The 18,536-nt window shown below is 34.5% G+C and overlaps 4 protein-coding genes across 6 annotated transcripts; 1 reads left to right on the forward strand and 3 right to left on the reverse strand.

Moving 5' to 3' along the window:
* Nucleotides 1–160: 160 nt before the first annotated feature.
* LOC145608684 (cytochrome b5-like) lies at nt 161–2,836 on the reverse strand. Of its 3 annotated transcripts, none has more exons than XM_081664291.1 (4): nt 2,705–2,836; nt 2,375–2,481; nt 766–832; nt 161–686 (listed from the first exon to the last, which is right to left on the reverse strand). In XM_081664291.1, the coding sequence occupies exons 2-4, from the start codon at nt 2,459–2,461 to the stop codon at nt 433–435; spliced, it is 408 nt and encodes a 135-aa protein (XP_081520417.1). In that variant the 5' UTR covers nt 2,462–2,481; nt 2,705–2,836; the 3' UTR covers nt 161–432. The 3 variants fall into 3 exon arrangements, with proteins under 3 accessions (XP_081520417.1, XP_081520415.1, XP_081520416.1); XM_081664289.1 differs by having other exon boundaries at nt 2,641–2,768; XM_081664290.1 differs by lacking the exon at nt 2,705–2,836 and adding an exon at nt 2,568–2,702.
* A 2,163-nt stretch (nt 2,837–4,999) lies between these two features.
* LOC145608683 (uncharacterized) lies at nt 5,000–6,242 on the forward strand. Its single transcript, XM_081664288.1, has one exon. The coding sequence runs from the start codon at nt 5,241–5,243 to the stop codon at nt 5,856–5,858; it is 618 nt and encodes a 205-aa protein (XP_081520414.1). The 5' UTR covers nt 5,000–5,240; the 3' UTR covers nt 5,859–6,242.
* A 142-nt stretch (nt 6,243–6,384) lies between these two features.
* Nucleotides 6,385–11,905, reverse strand: LOC145608682 (metal-nicotianamine transporter YSL3-like). The gene is made up of 9 exons (XM_081664287.1): nt 11,799–11,905; nt 11,469–11,558; nt 10,789–11,146; nt 9,871–10,043; nt 8,789–8,886; nt 8,570–8,704; nt 8,296–8,485; nt 8,029–8,143; nt 6,385–7,823 (listed from the first exon to the last, which is right to left on the reverse strand). Exons 3-9 carry the CDS (start codon nt 11,141–11,143, stop codon nt 6,919–6,921), a joined length of 1,971 nt encoding a protein of 656 aa, XP_081520413.1. The 5' UTR covers nt 11,144–11,146; nt 11,469–11,558; nt 11,799–11,905; the 3' UTR covers nt 6,385–6,918.
* Nucleotides 11,906–12,611: 706 nt separating this feature from the next.
* Nucleotides 12,612–17,920, reverse strand: LOC145609743 (metal-nicotianamine transporter YSL3-like). The gene is made up of 8 exons (XM_081665206.1): nt 17,439–17,920; nt 16,851–17,205; nt 16,138–16,310; nt 14,966–15,063; nt 14,740–14,874; nt 14,454–14,643; nt 14,225–14,339; nt 12,612–14,018 (listed from the first exon to the last, which is right to left on the reverse strand). The coding sequence occupies exons 2-8, from the start codon at nt 17,200–17,202 to the stop codon at nt 13,093–13,095; spliced, it is 1,989 nt and encodes a 662-aa protein (XP_081521332.1). The 5' UTR covers nt 17,203–17,205; nt 17,439–17,920; the 3' UTR covers nt 12,612–13,092.
* Between the last annotated feature and the right edge of the window lie 616 nt (nt 17,921–18,536).

Raw genomic sequence — 18,536 nt, forward strand, 5'->3', positions numbered from 1 at the left:
TGGAATAGTCATTTAAAAAAAAACACAGAGAAACCAATAGAAAGGGAAAAAAGAAAACAAGGAAAAAAAAAAAAAAAAAAGGCAGTTAGACAAGACCACCCACTATACCCTGTTCCCGCTTCCCGTGATAAGAACATTAAGGTGAGAAGCTTAACAAAGGTTAACACTGATAAACTTATCTTAATAATAGTATTGCAAACAAAACATTGAAATTCTTAACAAAGATTTGCCACAGAGAATTATCCAATGAGCAGCAGAACAGTAACCTGAGTACATCTTGAACCATAACAATATAGCATGATAGAAGCTTGAACAGAACTTTCAGACACAACATGACAATCAACTGAATAAGGAAGAACTGATCAATTATCCAAGGACTGAGACTTCTGAATAGCTAATTGATACATGCCAATATTCAGGACAGATAATTTTCTAATCCTCCTTTTTGGTATAGTGACGCACAGTGAAAGCCAGACCTAAGATGAGAAGGGGTACCAGGAACTGTAAGATCTTGATAATAAACTCGGGTGTCTTGTCATGATTGTAATGAGCTTGTTGTGGTGGAACATATGAGCGCTTTAGAGGGACAGTTGATACATCGATTTCTCCAACGTAGTATTTGTCCATCATCTCTCGGGCTGAATCACTGTGTCCCACATCTTCAAAATCGTTTGTTGCGTCTTTGCCTATATAAACATGTGTAAGAAGCTAAGACACATTCTTAGTAATGTACATGGCAAATAAGAGAAATGTAGGAAAACGCACCAGTTGCAGATAAAAGAACTTCATCACCACCAGGATGGTCTTCCATGAATGGGGTTACATCATAGACCTGAATACGTCAATCAGCAAAGTGCCATTAAATTTCAAAATAATTCCCTTTATCAAGATATGATTGTCACATAATTAAGAGTACTTCATGGTAAGGATATGTTAAAATAATACTAAAAGACCCATACACTCATTGGTCCATTCTGACACCCATCATAACTCAATGTCAATAGGGCATCTTGAAATATACAATCATAAATATATATGATATACTCCTATGAACTTTTACAGACATCCCGAAATAATTAGAGAGACTATTAAGCCAGGACAGATGGAGTAAAATTTAGATGCAGCAGAAGTAATGTTATGTTAATAAAGTTCAGGTGCATATTCGAAACAGGAAGCAACCAAATAAAATTAAATGAGCAATGTTCCAAACAAGAACTAAGGCTGTAGCAGTCAAACAAGAGAATACTAATGATATTATGATTTACATAGCGTAGGGTGCAGATAATTAGATAGAGGTGAATTCAGTTAATCTAAGATTATATTACATGTGCATAAGGGTTCTACACTGACACTAATAAGAGATTGAAGACTTAACAGAACATGGTTGTTTCATACTAACTGGTATGTAAGAAACCAATTTGAGATAAGTCATGAGAAAACAGAACCCCCTCAATAACAATTGATTCTGGAAAATGTTCTTATGTTAATCTATTCTCAGCTAGTTTTTGCTGACAAGCTGTCTCGGCCAAACAACAGGATCCAAAGTGGGGATCACTAGTGTTGTTACTATAGGCCAAACAAGATAGTTCACCACATCAAGATGCTCTATCATGCACAACCAACTTGCAAGAGACTATAAAACGAATAACACATCAGAATTGAGCGGTCTGCTCTCACAACAGTTATCCATCAAAGAGAAGACTGGTGAAGAAGACTCGTTTCAGTCGTGTCTCTCGAATCTTAGAAGTTCGAGCTATTATCTTATACTTAAGTGTCAATTAATAATATATTAAAGTGTCACACACCTCAAACCCTCAAGCTTCTATTGCATTTCATGTGGAATGAAGACTATAAAGATTCAAGAGTTCGAGTCATACAAGCAATCGAGCATCACCTCACCAAAATGGTTCAAGCTTTATAGCATTACATATTTATCTATTCATTAACAAATTAGCAAGTGGATGGTACTCCTTATAAAAGTTAACAAGCCCCTAATCTCAAATAATTGGATTCACCCAATGTTATACTTCTTTCATCCGAATATAATTGTCACATTGTGCATTTGTGATAACCCCTCATGAATACAGTATACTATTAACATAATTCTACGATATCCTTTAACAATAATCATTCGAATTATACCATCTTCCCTTCAATTAAATTATTTAATCATTTATAACGAAAACCAAACATAAACCATTACAATTTCATGCATCGCAAAAACTTTTTTCCGAACATCCGAATTCGTTTATGTAAAAATCAAATTAAAATTCAAAACCCCATAAAAATCATACAAGAACAACAATTCAGAACAATTCGAAACCCCAACAAGAAAAATCAAACGAAAAGAACAAATTGAAAATTGAGATCTGACCTTTCCGGAGATAATTAACCAGCAATCCTTGCTACTGTTGTGCTTTGAAACTTCATCAAAGGTGTGAACTTTACCATCTGAAGCCATTTTCACCCCTCTTTCTGATCCTACAAACAAAAAATTTCAAACAAAAATTAAGAAAAAACCCAGAAATGTACAACCAATTAAACACAAAACCCAGAAATTTAATTACTTTAACAAATCAATTGAAGTAAAAAATATTGAATTTTTGAATCCAGATCAAGCAAAGATCTCTCGTTACTTACAAGAGTAGAACAGAAATGAGAGAGAAATAGAGAGAAAAAGGTTAAGGTGTTACTACTTCCTTACCAACCAACTTTACAAACGACCAATTTTTGTGGGAATTAAAGTGTGAGGGAAAGAAAGAGAAAATGCTTGATTTTAAATCGGGCAGCAAAATTGACCCTGAATTGCACAGAAATGTCGTGGTGTCCACAAGACTTATTGACTTTTTTGTTTGCACGACTGCCAGATTTATTTATACCAAGTACTAATACCCTCCTCTATTTATTTTTTTTTTTTTTTTGTTTTTTTTTTTTTTTATGACTCGAATTTATGACCTCAAAGACTCAAGATAAATTGCCTATCAATACGAAAACCTTTTTTATGAGGAGAAAAAGATACGAGTATACAATTTTCTATACTTTGTATTTGATACTAGTAATAAATACTCCATGTCTCCTTCTGTATTCAAATAAATGAAATATTTTGACTTTTTGCGTTGATTTAATGTACATAGATTATGAATATTGCTAGTTGTTTTCAGTTCATTAAATTATTTAGGTTTTTAGAGAACCGAATTATGTGGCTCATGCTATAACTAACCTTAGCCCGCTCGAGTACTCAACTAGAGCGTGGGTAGGGGGATGTCCAATTATGGTGGAGGATGTAGCAGCATGCGATTTTTTATTAAGCTCTAATAATAATCAGTGGTATGCCTTTCTCAAAAAAAACAAAAAAAAATCATAGTTTAGTGGTTAAAATGTTACGAGTAATGTTAGAATCTTAAAACAACCAAGGGAAGAGTGGCATATGGCACTTAAACTTGTTTAAGAATGCTTTATTTTTCTTTTTCTTGAGTCGTTATTGTTTTTTTGTTTATCATTTTTTTTTTTTTGATCGAATACTTGCTATGTTGATTGATGTTTTATTAAATAGCCTGGCCTAAATTTGACTTTAATATTATTATGAAAATTCCCATTTTAAATTTTAATTTTCTTAATTTCGTAGTTGTCGTTTTAGACCTCATTGAAAAAGATTGTAACAGATTGTAACAGATTGTAACAAAGGGAATAGATAACTAATTGACGGTGTAACAGATTGTTTAATTTATCGTTACGGCCTCTAGCGGTCTAACCTCTGTTTCAAAATAATTGGCATTGCTTTTTACTATTTATATATTACTCTTTACCATACTTTTTTTAATAGTGTATTAAAATAAATTTTATTATAAAACGTGTATATAAATTAAATATAATATAAAATTTCGTAATATACCATTTTTATATACGTAGTATGTGTTTATTAAAATTCAATCATATGTGTTTAAGTCAATCTAGTGGTGACATATATGCCTAAGTGCGTGTTCGGCAATAGCTTTTGAATTGATTTTAGATAACTTTTAGTGGTTTTGTCCATTATTCTTTAAAAAAAAAAAAAACAAAAAAAAAAATAGAATGTTTGGTGATAGAGGTTGCTTTTATCAAAAGTTAGATAATATTAGTTTTTAGATATTAGAGGTAACAATTAGATGTATGTAACAGTTTGTCAACCTGCCATTTTACCTAATACTTATACTTTAATTACCTATCTTCACTATTTTTTGTCAAATATTACCACAACTATACGGAGTATCCTAATTTGACTGTGTCAATTATAAATGATGAAGGGAGTATTACTAATGAATCTTACACTGAGTATAATGTCAATTATTCAATGATGAAGGGTGTATTTGATATATTTTCTAATATATCATTGGTGAAATGAATTTTTCTCATCTATACATCATTCAAAAGTTCTAATATTTTGTTGGTCCTATTACAATGGCTAATCCAGTTGCTATTTCATCATTATCCCAAAGAAACAAAATAAAACAACCCTATGATTTCGGGATAGAAGTTTACTAAAATGAATCTTGTTTACAACACTTTCCAAAACAAATTAAACGAAAAATATTGTTGTAACAGTTTAAAACTACTCAAGCTCTAATTATATCTTTAATATTTTATTTTAAAAAGTTTAAAAAAATGTTGCTTAAATTGTGAAAAAGTAAATTAATATAGAGTAGCAACTATGTTACAACCCTTATTCTAATAGGCTAATATGATTAGTAGGAATAACCGAATAACTTATTTACCAAAAAGTAATTAATAATAATCTAGTACGACTGTACGAGTAACATGTTAGAAAATCCATATACCATAAATCAATTAATCAACTTGTAAAAAACCCCATCTATCTCAATTCGATTATGTTAAGTAATTAAGAACGGAGAAATTCTTTAGGAACGGATAGAATATAGATACTCCGTAACTAATTGACGGTGTAACAGATAATTTGGCATCAGAATCTGCACATAATAAAAATCCAACGCATTTGAGAAGGTTCGTAACACACGACGTGTGGCCTAAATTAATTTCCCAACAATTTGCACAATTTCACCCTCTTCCTTTCCACTCACCGCAGTCACACTACTACTACTCGTACTCTCTTTCTCTTCCCCACCTCATAAATTTTCCGTTACTTCTCCAATCCCCAGATATTATCATTCTCATTACTATTCATTTATTCCAATTTTTGCATCTTCTTCAACCCAAAAACACATACACCAAAATCACCGTTAAAAATGGTGCAGAAACCATCTCGATTTCTCACCACCACTTCATTCAATTCACCAACCCTCAACAAATACCCCAAACAACACCAAGAAGAAGAAGAAGAAGAATTCAATGAATGCGACGTCGTTTGGTCCACCTCATCCTCGCCGGAAAAGACAACTACCGCCGTTGAGAACCCGGCCATTACAATCTCCGCCACCACCGGAATCTCCGCCGCCTTACTCACCCCCGACGAACCCCGAAGCCCAACCTCAATCCAACGCAAAACGACGACGTCTCCTGTTTCAATGATTTCATCCTCTTTCAATCGGGGTAATGGGCCTGGGTTAGCGGGCTACTATTACGGGAGGAAGTTTCATCAGTCGGCCCCTGTTAATGTACCCGTTTGGCCCAACGGACTTGGGAGTCGGAGGAAGCGGGCTTTTGTTGGGCTGGGCCGGTTTGATGAGGTTGATGATTTGTTGGATGATGAGGGTGAAGAGATGGTGCCGCCTCATGAGATTGTTGCTAGGTCGCATAATGCGACGTCGTTTTCGGTTATGGAAGGTGCTGGAAGAACTCTTAAGGGTAGGGATTTGACTACTGTTCGAAACGCTGTGTTTCAGAAGACTGGCTTTCTCGATTGATTTTTTGGGGTTTTTTTTTTTTTAAAAAAATAATTTTTGTAATTTGTGTAGTGGAGGTGGGAAAAAAAATTAAAGTTTTTTCTCTTCACTAATTTAGAAATCAGATATTATGAATATTCGGTGGGAAAATATTTACTTTTTTTTTAAAAAAAAAATTATTTTATTATGATGGTTTTTGTTCTGTTTGGGTTGGGACATGTGAGGGTCTGAGGGATGTAGCTAATTTCGGAATTATACTTTAGTATAAAGTCAGAAATATTCATAGATATTAAAAAAAAAAAAAAAAAACTTTAATTACTGGTAAAAAAAATATTAATTGTAATCTAGTTAATTTTCTTTAATTGTAATCTAATTGTAACGGCCACATTTAAAAATTATACTTCGTATTACTCAAGCAATCTGTCCCCCATTCTTTTACTATGTTTTACTGAGTACAAATATCAAATTAAGATGAGTATATAAGTTTATAATCAATGAGATGAAATAATATTAGTGAAACTTAGGTGAAAAAAAATATTAGTTTAATAGACTCAATAATGTATACATATATTATATACGGAGTACAAATTATTGCATTATCTGAAGTATAATGTAAATTTGGACTAATTTGAGACTATTAACTCAGTCCAATAGGCTAATATGGGCTGTACTGTGAACAGAGAATGAAGCAAATTAAAAAATGAACCCATAATAATGTACAGCATTGCACTATAATGACTAAAAAAATGTAAGTGTAGTTTATCCTAATTCCTAAATCACTAATACTGTATACATTAACAGGAATATTAACTATCAAGCTACAAGCATTCATACATCTGCAGACAACAAAGGCTTCATAACGACTTTAGCTACTTGTATGTTGTATACTTGTATGAGATTTGAACAATTGAACATAAAATCAATAGTCAATTCTATCAAAGCACTTACTTATGCTTCCCACTTCTATGTAATTGGTGTCGTATAGACTGATTCGCCTTTAGAATCATAATTTAAGTATTTCTCTATAAGCTTTGCCTACTATCAATCTATTCCTGCACGGCTGCACCTGCTTCTATCATCCTTAGATGGGAGGCTTATGCTTTGCCAAGGCAAGTATTGATGATGGAAGTATCCACAGCCCATCTCCACATATCAGTCCTGAAGCCACTGCAGGAATCATCACACCTGCTTTCTGGCTGTTTAACCTATGCAATACAAATACCACCAAGCTCCCAACACACATGTCGATGGCAAAATAAGCTCCTACGAGGAAAGGCACAGCCATTGCCATTGGAAGTGGTACCCACTTCCCGATCTTTTTAGGAGAGGTATCCCTCACCAAGTTGGTCATGACAGCAAACCCAAAAAATGCATAACATAGTTGCAGGCAGTGTTGAGGTAAAGCTGAAAAGCCTTGCACTCCGAGAATAGCCATGTTCCGATAGATAAGGGCATATGGAGCCTTGTACTCTCCATCAGGGTTACCAACATCAAATACACTGTAAAACAGGAAAAATGTGAGTGGGGCAACCACACACCCAATTGCAGTCCCAATAGCCTGGCTAAGAAGCATAGACCTAGGGGATGTGAGGGTAAGGTGGCCAGTCTTGAAATCATGCATTAGATCAGAGGAAATGGAAACAATGGACTTGATTAGGCCACAGCCCACAAGCCCTGCAACAACACCAGTATTTTCACCTGCTAGAGCAGCAAGCATGAAAAGTGCAACTTTTCCATAATTATAGGCCATGTTCATATCTGTTAAACCAGCACCATAGGCATTGCAAAAACTGAGAGAAGGTGCTAGCATGTAGGCAACAACAACATAGTACCACTTCAACTCCGGGAACATTTCAGGTATCACGATAATAGAGATTATGGAGAATAATGTGTAGCCAAATAATGCAAGCCACACAGGAATTCCCTCTCTCATGAAGACCTCGTTTCTTTGAAGATCCTCTAGCGCCTGCTTTTCATTATCTGGACCTGGTATAGACAGAGTCAAGTTGCCCCTTACTAGTTATTAACCATCACCACCCAAAATAAATCCAAACCACATAAACTTAGTCAGGGTAAAGTGACTCAGCAAAGACCCACTAAATAATTCTTCTTGTTAGGATCCTTGCTATAAACTATGAAGCACCAAAATTTAGTAAATATTTTGTCATAAATTAGTAGATGTCTCACTTACATGAGCTAAGATTTTTGTCCTTCAAGTGATCATGGATGCTTCGGGTAATGAAGAACAGTGTCTTGAAAAAATTGTAAAGCCCATCACCTAAAATTAGGGCAATTGAGATAAAAACCTGCAAAGTGCATTAGAAAGTGCAGGAAGTATCAGAAATGTCATCAATATTGAAGGCACATTTAGCTTTGATTAGTTTTATAGAAGAGGTGTGAATCATGAATCTGAACATTCAGGAGTGTGAAATTGTGAATTGCCTAATTCAATACCTACTTTGTATCCATTTAGGCTCTTCATGCTACTTTCTGGCAAAGATGAGAGGTACCATGTTCCTTTCATGTCACCAATGAGTGGCCACATCACTCCCCACGATAGAACAGCACCAAGAAGCAATGACAGATTTACTAGGTGAGAACATATCATTCCAGCTCCAATATAGGTCATACTGAAATCAAAGTAAAACCTGCAAAATTCAATTCGGATGGTTAAGATTATGATAGATACCAGGTGGTACTGAAATTGACACTAAAAGGGATTAAGTACTTGCGAGTTTTCCCATGCTTTGAACCCAAATGTTGGAAACTGAGGAAAGCCAGATTGGTTTCCACCAGAATAGAACCACTGGAAGAAACTCCATAGGAAACTGATGAAGAGATATTTCACAAAGCCATGGACTTCCACCCTGCAAAATATTTATAATTCCACATTGGTCGCCAGGATATTACTGTCAGAAAGGTAAATCTAGATGTAAGGGAAGTTGGCTTACCTGGGTTCGTGTTCTCCTCTACCGGCATGGAAACCATTGATTAGATTTGCTGTGGCAGTTCCACTTGGATATTGTAGCTTGTAGTCTATTATCATGATCTGGGGATCAAATTTGGAATTATAATTACACTCCACAGCGATTTTGAGGTAAAAGTGCATACTGTAATTATCTAATGTAAAATATATATCAGTCTAATATGTTGCTATGGCATTAGGAAGAATGAAGAAAGTGGTATAAAGTGCAGGAAAATGTGGATGAAGAAACCCAAACATCTCAGCAATCATAACCCACCGTCTTAACTCTTAATATCCAAACAAGAAGATAATTTGCACATTGCACCTGCTCTTTTCAAAGGAACATTTTTATACTCCTTTTCATTGTATATACTATGTATATCTTTTATGGCGTTGAATATCATTACTCATCCAATGCTGGAAAAAACTTTAAAAAATAGTCCCAGATGATCATTTAAAAATTACCTTCTGAAACATTAATTTCCATAGAACAGAAGTCACTGAGAAATTTAGAAGTCCAAGAATATAAGTAGGCAGCTACTGAAGTACAGTCCTAACTGAGAAAATTAAATGCCTATTTCCAGTCTTTCTTGCCTTAAGGTTATACAAACAACATAACATGTTTGGGGGAAAAAAAAAAGGTTAACAGACATGGTAAGCAAGTCAAGGAGAAATCAGAAAGACTAGATGTAGAAAACTCTTATTTATCACATATTACATATTTACATGTCATGAAAAAAAAAAAAAAAAAAAAAAAAAAAAAAAAAAAAAAAAAATCATTCTCTTTCATTGCATATAAAGGGGCAAGAAAGCCAATAGACTCAAAAAGGTAACCACACATTGTATTCTCAAAAGCAAACCAAAGGTAAGTTGGAAAATGAAAGCTAAGCAAAAAATGTTCTAAAGTGCCACTGTCACTGTGACTTCATCTTAGCTAAACAGAGAATGTTCCGAGGTGACACTGCAAGGGTATTTCGTTCTTTATCTTAATAATTAATTCTTAGAAAGCTCACTTTATACATAAGTTCTTAGCATACGTAATGAAAAAGGGAAATAAACAAATCAGACCTTTCTTAGCGGAACCAAAGCCAGCAACCCAACAAAGCTGCTAACAAAAAGAAATCCAGTCATCCAACCAACTCCAGGCTCCTTAAAGCTATAGGATGTGTTTCCCTGTGTATCAATCCCAGCTCGCTCATATGTCTTCCTGTTCAGACCCAACAGATATGAACCAAACCCACCTGTAAACATGTAGCATGATACAAATGTTACCAAATACTTCGTGATATAAATGTGAATAATGTGATAGTACATACTAAACAATTAACCATAGCATCACATGACATCACAGCATATACAATCATATATTCAACAAATTAAACCAATCAAGGTTAAGCCTTTACCCACTTAATGAAGTTATATAATGAATACACCACTGTCCACTAGTACATAGCTTTGTTGAATGAAAAACTGAAACAACTAAACAAAATAAAGTTTTCTCCTACTAGACTCAATTGGTATACACTGCCGGTAAGATAATCTAATCTGATGAAACTAGTGCCACTTCACCATCAGGATTCTGTCATCAGCAGATTCTACAGAGACACATTTGTACACACTATGTTACTTAGACTTGGCTATTAGTGTCCTAAACATGTTTATGTCTAGGTTTAAAACTTGGTCATCTTACGAAAACTTTGCAAATTTTAATCCAAAATAGCAGGTGCCAATCATTCATATCCATATCAGAGTATCAGGCACCTGAATTCAGCTTTTGGGATGAAATAAAGAATCCAAATCGCATAGATATGCAATAATCCCTAACAACATTAAGTCTAGACCTGTTTGGCTGCAGTCCTACACTCTTGATAAAATATATACCAAAGAGTTGCTTCTCCACAACAAAATCATACATTTCACATATTGGACATCATGGCAATTACTGTACTTCATATAACATAAGTTAGAAAGAGAGGATAATCTGACCTCCAACAGCAATACTATAACAAGCAACTGCACAAGTTTGAACAACGGTATTCTCCTGTCTAGTGAATGGAGTGGTTACAATCCCAAGTTTCTGAAGCAAACTAGTCCAACTCCGAAGGAAAACGAAAGCAAGAAGAGCAGCCGATACATTAAGATTAGGAATAAGACCAGTTGTGAGATTAAGCTTCATCACTATCACACTGTAAATCACCCCAATCAATAAACTGGCAATAATTCCTCTTATAGTAATCTGTTTTTGCCATGGTGGCACTCTCTTTATTTCATCTTGAACCTTGTTTTGCTCTTCAAATCCTTCTCTCCTAATAGACTCTTTCACTTCAATATCACTCCCCATATCCTGCAATAATCTATGTGATTATATGCTCAAAAAATTTGCTAATAATCCCAAATCATCAAAGACAGTAACTTTTTTTAGATATTAACCTTGATAATAATATTAATTGAATTCTAACAAATTCAGAATGTCAACTAATTTAATCAGTTAAAATCTTGAGGGTAGTCAATGGTAAACCAAGACCTAGGATCAAATCCCGTCCTCATCAATGCCCTTTGTGGCGCGCTCTCCACAATAAAACTAAAAGAATCTAATAAACTTTGGGGAAAAAGGAAGGAAAGATGCAGCATAAAGAATAATGACAAACATTTTTGAGAGATCTTACCTCACTTCCCAATAATGTTAGCTTTTTGCCGCAACAAAGAATTCAGATTCTGTGACGATTGCAAAGACAAACCCTCAATTATTGCTCCGCCTACATCATGATATTCTTTAGCAAAAGTACAAATGCAGGAAAAAAGGGGGATAAATCAAAATTTCCCAAGTGGGTATCTCCATTATTCAATCAGTTCGCAATAAAGTTCTTAAAATAAAATGAAATCCCAAATCACCATTAAAAAAAATAATAATAAAAAAATGATGAAGAACTAATTTGAAATCAGAATTTAGGACTAAGCAATAATGGGATGAAATTAGCTGTTATAAGAAATCTCACCATAACAAATTGAAGATTCTTGGCATAGTGTAACTTATAAGCAACTTTTTTCTGCTACTGCCATTTGCAATAGCAGCTCTGCAAAAGAACTTCATATTGATCTTTCTAATCTTTTAACTTGTGCATTACACGAGTTTCAAAGCTAGTTTATTGAAGTACGGAGGCAGGATTAGGGCCTGTTCACTTCAGCTTAATTTCAGTTCAGCTCCAATCAATTCAGTTTAGTTCAGCTCTGTTCAGTTAATATGAATAGGCCCTTAGTTATAAAACCCGTACCCGTACCTTGTACATACAGTAAAAAAATGAAGAGTTGACCTTCATAGGTTTATAACAAGCCATGTTCTCCAAATACATGACCTTGTTCATCTTTAGTCTTGTACTCTTGTTAGTACTCCCTCCGTCCCATAATTACAGGTAAATATACTATTTTGGGTGTCCCAAAATGTTCCTCCTATTACTAAAAATAACATCCAATCATTACTTACTTTTTACCTTTTCCATACAAATTACACACATATCTAAAAAATCATTACTTACTTTTTCACCTTTTCATACAAAATACACACATACCCAAAAAATCATTACCTACTTTTTAACTTTTCCATATAATATTCTCTACTTTTTATCAACATTCTTCACTTTTTAGCTTTTCCATACAATATTCCTCCACTTTTTTCATCCTCCTTAAAAACTGTACTTTTTAGAGTTATTTGCCTGTAATTATGGGACGGAGGGAGTAACATAAAGTAGTTATACAAATGACAAATATATACAAGGAGTACAAGTATACTAAGAATATATATGAGAAAAATATTTAATCTAAAATAAAGGAATTATTGTCTTTCTATTAAATACGAAGAAGTATCAAATAAAAATACTATACAGTTTCATGCCTGAGAATAAAAATGTAGTCTAACTAATATGTAGTACAACATAATACCATGGAGCTTAAAAGTTACAATAACATCTGCAGCTACAATGGAAGGGCTAATAAGCAGCTAAACTATGATATTATTACATTACCAATTGCTCCATAGTCCATACATATGTATAAATACACCACCTAGCACAAACTAAGGTTCAAACAATATTTCCACAATGTTGTATGTATGTTTGTCTCTGACTATAATGTAATTGGTATCATATTTACTCACTCGGCTTTTGTGTTAATACAGTTAATTCTCTTCAGTGCAAAATTTTCCAAAAGTTACCTTCATATCATCATAATACTTCAATAACCCTATAAGCTAGCCTATTTTATCGATTTTATTAACTATCATCAACAAATTGGAGACTAAGAAGATTGAAAGGTCATACAGATGGGAGGATTGAGCTTCAACAGGGCAAGTATCGATGATGGAAGAATCCACAACCCATCTCCACATATCAGTCCTGAAGCGACTGCAGGAATCATCAAATTTGCTTTCTGACTGTTTAACTTATGCCACACAAACACCACCAAGCTCCCAACACACATGTCGATGGCAAAATAGGCCCCTACAAGAAAAGGCACGGCCATTGCCATCGGAAGTGGAACCCACTTCCCGATCTTTTTAGGGGAGACATCCCTCACCAAGTTGGCCAGAACAGCAAATCCAAAAAATGCATAGCATAGTTGCAGGCAGTGTTGAGGTAAAGCTGAAAAGCCCTGCACTCCAAGGATGGCCATGTTCCGGTAGATGAGGGCATAGGGAGCTTTGTACTCTCCATCAGGGTTACCAACATCAAACGCATTATAGAAGAGGAAGAATGTGAGTGGGGCCACAACACACCCGATTGCAGTCCCAATAGCCTGACTAAGAAGCATTGATCGAGGGGAAGTGAGAGTAAGGTGGCCGGTTTTGAAGTCATGCATCAGATCAGAAGAGATGGAGACAATGGACTTGATAAGACCACAGCCTACGAGCCCTGCCACCACACCAGAATCTTTACCTGCTAAAGCAGAAAGCACAAAAAGCGCTACTTTTCCATAATTGTAGGCCATGTTCATATCTGTTAAACCAGCACCATAGGCATTGCAAAAACTGAGAGAAGGCGCTAATATGTAGGCCGCAACAACATAGTACCACTTCAACTCAGGGAACATTTTAGGTATGATAATGATAGACATTACGGAGAAGAATATGTAGCCAACACATGCAAGCCAAATGGGTATTCTCTCTCTCATGAAGAACTCATTTCTTTGAAGATCATTAATTTCCCGCTTTTGGCCATCTGGACCTGTACACAAAGTCAAGCATTAATTCCTTACAAGTATCAGTAGTATGTACTACAACAGTTAACACCCAGAATGGATCCAAGCCACGTGCACGGGCTAGGTTGGTTCACATGTATATTAGACATAAAGTTGCTAGGCCCCTCACTATAAAGCACCAAAACTCAGTCAATATCTTGTCATGAATTGGTAATTTGAGAGTCTCACTTACTTGAGCTTAGGTTATTTTCCTTCATGCGATAATGGATGCTCCGAATGGTGAAGAATAGTATCTTGAGAAAGTTGTAGAGCCCGTCGCCTAGGATTAAGGCTATAGAAATGAAAACCTGGAAAAGATTATCAACAAGCAAAAATCAGAATTTCCATCACTTTTCAAGGCATTAGTAGTAAGTAGGACTGATCTGAATCATGAAAATCAGAACCCCAAATTCAGTTCACACCTTGTATCCATTCAGACTCTTCATGCTGCTTTCTGGCAATGATGAAGGGAACCAATTTCCTTTCAGATCCCCGATAAGTGGCCACATTACTCCCCATGATAGAACAGCGCCAAAAAGTAATGACAGATTTACTAGGTGAGAGCAAATCATTCCAGCTCCAATGTAGGTCATGCTGAAATCAAAGTAAAACCTGCAAAATTTGATTTGAATAGTTCCAATTATTTGAAATGGATTGGTACTTGGTAGAGTATATAATGGCAAAAAAAAAAAAGGACTAATTACTCACGAGTTTTGCCATGCTTTTAACCCAAATGTTGGAAACTGAGAAAAGCCACACTGGTCTCCACCAGTATAAAACCACTGGAAGAAACCCCATAGGAAACTGATGGAGAAATATTTCACAAAGCCACGAACTTGCTTCCTATGAAAAAAAATACAGTGATTAACATTGGTCTGTAGCAGCTTATCATGAGAAAGTTAAATGAGGTTCATTTTTATCAAAATTAGCTTACTTGGCTATCTTGTCACCTTTGGGGGTGTGGAAACCATTTATAAGAACTGCTGTTGCAGTCCCACTTGGATAACTTAGCTTGTAGTCTATTATCATGATCTGTAGATCAAAATTACAGAACGTTTAGGGGTATGAAATACACCATAAAACCTTACAACTATGATTTTGCGGAAAATGATGCAACTTCTCATCATAATTACTATTTCTCACTATAGTTATGAATCTTATGACTAGAAGAAAAAGATGGAAGCAAGGAGTGACAGAAGTTCCTCTCTGTACAATACTGTAGGCCTTTAAGGGTTTGCTGACTATAGGCTGTATTATGAACACAACTCACACAAGAGAAGGAAAACCAAACTTCTCGAAATTCTTAACTCATCATCTAATTAATAAGTATCCACAGAAAAGGATTATTTTATCCTTAATCAATAGTAACTTTTTTCATTCAACTGAAAATACTTTACAAAAAATTATTTCTGGAGTTCTTTTAATTATTGAGCTTTGTAACATGCATCAACTTGCACATAATAATGTATCCTAAGAGAATAACAAGTCCAAAAGAGAAAACAGTAGACATTAAGGTAGAATCTAAGGTTTAAGTGAGGATATTACAGGATAATAGGAGTCAGAGAAAGTATGTTATTTGTCATTCTCTAAAACATTCCTACAAGGAGATGTCTCTTCCTGACTGTTAGAGTGTAAAGTGATGCAAACGAGATCACATGTTTGCAAAGAAAGGAAGACGAATATGATTAGCAGGACAAGGCAAAAAAAAAGGATGGACAATACAAAATATAAAAATTCTTATTCATCGCAATCCACATGTTACGATTATTATCATTATTCTTCATTCTCTTTCAATAGGAACTAAGGGACCAAGAACGCCGAAAATGCTATAAAAAGTAAACATATCTGATAGTGGGAATTTAACCCCACAACAATATGCCCAAAACAAAACTGAACATAAGGTGGAGAATCAAAGTTAACAAGAGAATATACAAAGATAAAGTAAGCCTAGATAATAGCTAAGCTTAGAGAATGTTCTAAGGTGACTAGGTGATTGCATACCCATTATCTTGATAAAAAGTTCTTTGTTGGTGATACACTTAACTTAGAGCTCTTTATTAATTTCATGAAATATGGAAAAATAAAGGATGATAAATTAATACAGACCTTTCTTAGAGGAACCAAAGCCAGCAGCCCAACAAAACTGCTGACAAAGAGAAATCCAGTCATCCAACCAACTCTAGGCTCTTTGTAGCTATTCGGGTCATTTCCCACTGAATCAACCCCAGCTTGTTCATATGTCTTCTTATTCAAACCCAATAGATATGATCCAAAACCACCTGTAATTTGTAATATGTAAGGTAAAATACTGTTGGTAGTAAACCAATTAAAAGATCACATAACAGCAAATAAAACTATGTTTCAACAACACTAACAAATTAAACTAAACAATGTTAAGCCTTAAGCCACTGCACACTAACAGACCAGTATTGCCACTCTATTAGATAGCCTTTTGTAACATAAGTTACCAAAGATCAGAGTCTCAGACTCAGAGACTAATGGACTCTAGTCTCTGTGACTAGTGTTGTATGTTGTACGATGTATGTGCCTAAGTGTCAAACTCGGCCATCTTATTAAAAATTTTGCATGTTTTGCTATCCAAATAAGATTAAGTACGAGATATCCACACCCATGTCAAACTATAAGCATTCAAAACATCGTAAGACCGGTTTTGACTTTTGAGGTGTGTTAGGTAAAATGAAAAGTCCAAGTAACATCGATACAATTAAATAGTACAATTCAGACAGTGGACATCATAACATCATGTACAAGTATAATAAAAACTTAGTTTAGTTAGTTAGAAAGATTGGTTATCAAACCTCCAACAGCAATACTGTAGCAAGCAACAGCACAAGTTTGAACAACAGTATTCTCTTGTCTAGTAAAAGGTGTGGTTGCAATCCCAAATTTCTGAAGCAAACTTGTCCAACTCCGAAGTACAACATAAGCAACAAGAGCAGCTGAGACGTTAAGATTAGGAACTAGACCAGTTGTAAGATTAAGCTTCATCACTATAACACTGTAAATAATCCCAATTAATATACTGGCAATTATTCCTCTTATTGTAATTTGTTTTTGCCATGGTGGCACTCTCTTTATTTCTTCTTGCACCTTGTTTTGCTCTTCAAAATCTTCTCTTTCCATTTCCCTCATTTCACCATTACTTCCCATTTCCTGTAATTAGTTACCGTAGTTAGTAATTACGTGCTCATCGGTTTATGGAGAGACACAAACGACAATGATGTAGACGGGATTTAATGTTGGGGTTTTAGGTGCCACCCTAAAGACTATACAAACTAAGCTAGCATATGTCCACACAAAACCCAAAAAAAAAAAAAAAACAATAACTTTATTTATAAAAAGTAATAATCAAATTCTGAGAAGAGAAAAATGCCAAGAATTATTACCTCACTCCAATAGTTTCCAAAAAAAACTAAAATAATTCAGATTATGTGACGTTTGCAAAGACAAAATTCCCAGCTATTGCTCCTCCAATATCATGAAATTCTTCAGAACATTAACAATTACACGCAAATGGGTATCTCTAATTTGCTATCAATTTGCATAAAAACTCCTGATAATCTAACAAAAACCCCAAATCATCAAATGGGTGTTTTAGAATTTCTATAAAAAAGGACAAATTTTTAATCTTGAAAAAACAAGAAAATTTGCGGAGAATGGAGAAGAAATGGGGAATGATTGAGGATTTATAGACATGGGAAGAAAAGATACTTGACCAGAAATGAAAATTTGCAAAGTTTCGACACTTTACAGTCATTATTTCTGGTACTGAAAGAGTTAGTAGTACAGAACATTGTACTACACATAAAATGTAATTAAAGTTTAAATATATGAATACAAATGTTGGGCTAATATTGTTAGCCTTCTCGTTGACTTCTCTTTTCATTTTTCCTCCTACCTCCACTATATGATCGGAATTTGGAAGATGATTTTGACATTGGAATTTTTTTAATTAGGAGTATTTAGCCTACTTTTCACTCAAAGCAATACGACAACTTTAAGGGTATGGCCAAAACTAGGTGAACCTAAATGCCATATGTCAATTTCGTCAAGTAATTCATCGATCGATACTTCATTGATTATTGAAGAATATTACTCCAAACTCGTATTATGTCGGCCCTCCTTTAATATCAAAAGACATCTTATTAAACTGAGTTGTAACACGAGATTCTATCGTACTAAGTACTTCATTTTACTTAATACTTCGTATATAATGGACTTGTTACACTTACATTTTTTTTTAAAAAAAAAAAAAAAAAAAAACTTATTACAGTTATATAATTAGACAATTAAGTGATTAAAATTGTAGCGTTTAAATGAAAATAAATAATCATGTCTCATTAGCAACTAAATCATACTTGAATGCTTTGTCAAAAACTAAAACATATTACTTATTCAAAAAAAAAAAAAAAAAAAACATACTTACAATTTCCAAATTTAGAGATTGGTATTGCCGTATACAAGACTACTAGTGGCAATCCGAA

The sequence above is a fragment of the Chenopodium album genome, chromosome 23 (assembly GCF_948465745.1).
Source record: "Chenopodium album chromosome 23, dcCheAlbu1.1, whole genome shotgun sequence".
Taxonomy (NCBI): domain Eukaryota; kingdom Viridiplantae; phylum Streptophyta; class Magnoliopsida; order Caryophyllales; family Amaranthaceae; genus Chenopodium; species Chenopodium album.

Excerpts from the sequence above, each read along its gene's own strand:
- LOC145608684 (XM_081664291.1), bottom strand. The coding sequence starts at position 2,461 with ATGGCTTCAGATGGTAAAGTTCACACCTTTGATGAAGTTTCAAAGCAC. Across the intron at positions 833-2,374 it reads GGTTAATTATCTCCGGAAAG|GTCTATGATGTAACCCCATT; the intron begins GTCAGATCTCAA and ends TGACGTATTCAG. Across the intron at positions 687-765 it reads AGTTCTTTTATCTGCAACTG|GCAAAGACGCAACAAACGAT; the intron begins GTGCGTTTTCCT and ends ATGTTTATATAG.
- LOC145608683 (XM_081664288.1), top strand. The coding sequence starts at position 5,241 with ATGGTGCAGAAACCATCTCGATTTCTCACCACCACTTCATTCAATTCA.
- LOC145608682 (XM_081664287.1), bottom strand. The coding sequence starts at position 11,143 with ATGGGGAGTGATATTGAAGTGAAAGAGTCTATTAGGAGAGAAGGATTT. Across the intron at positions 8,486-8,569 it reads TTCAAAGCATGGGAAAACTC|GTTTTACTTTGATTTCAGTA; the intron begins GCAAGTACTTAA and ends TGAATTTTGCAG. Across the intron at positions 8,144-8,295 it reads AGAGCCTAAATGGATACAAA|GTTTTTATCTCAATTGCCCT; the intron begins GTAGGTATTGAA and ends TGCACTTTGCAG.
- LOC145609743 (XM_081665206.1), bottom strand. The coding sequence starts at position 17,202 with ATGGGAAGTAATGGTGAAATGAGGGAAATGGAAAGAGAAGATTTTGAA. Across the intron at positions 14,340-14,453 it reads AGAGTCTGAATGGATACAAG|GTTTTCATTTCTATAGCCTT; the intron begins GTGTGAACTGAA and ends AATCTTTTCCAG. Across the intron at positions 14,019-14,224 it reads GGAAAATAACCTAAGCTCAA|GTCCAGATGGCCAAAAGCGG; the intron begins GTAAGTGAGACT and ends CTTTGTGTACAG.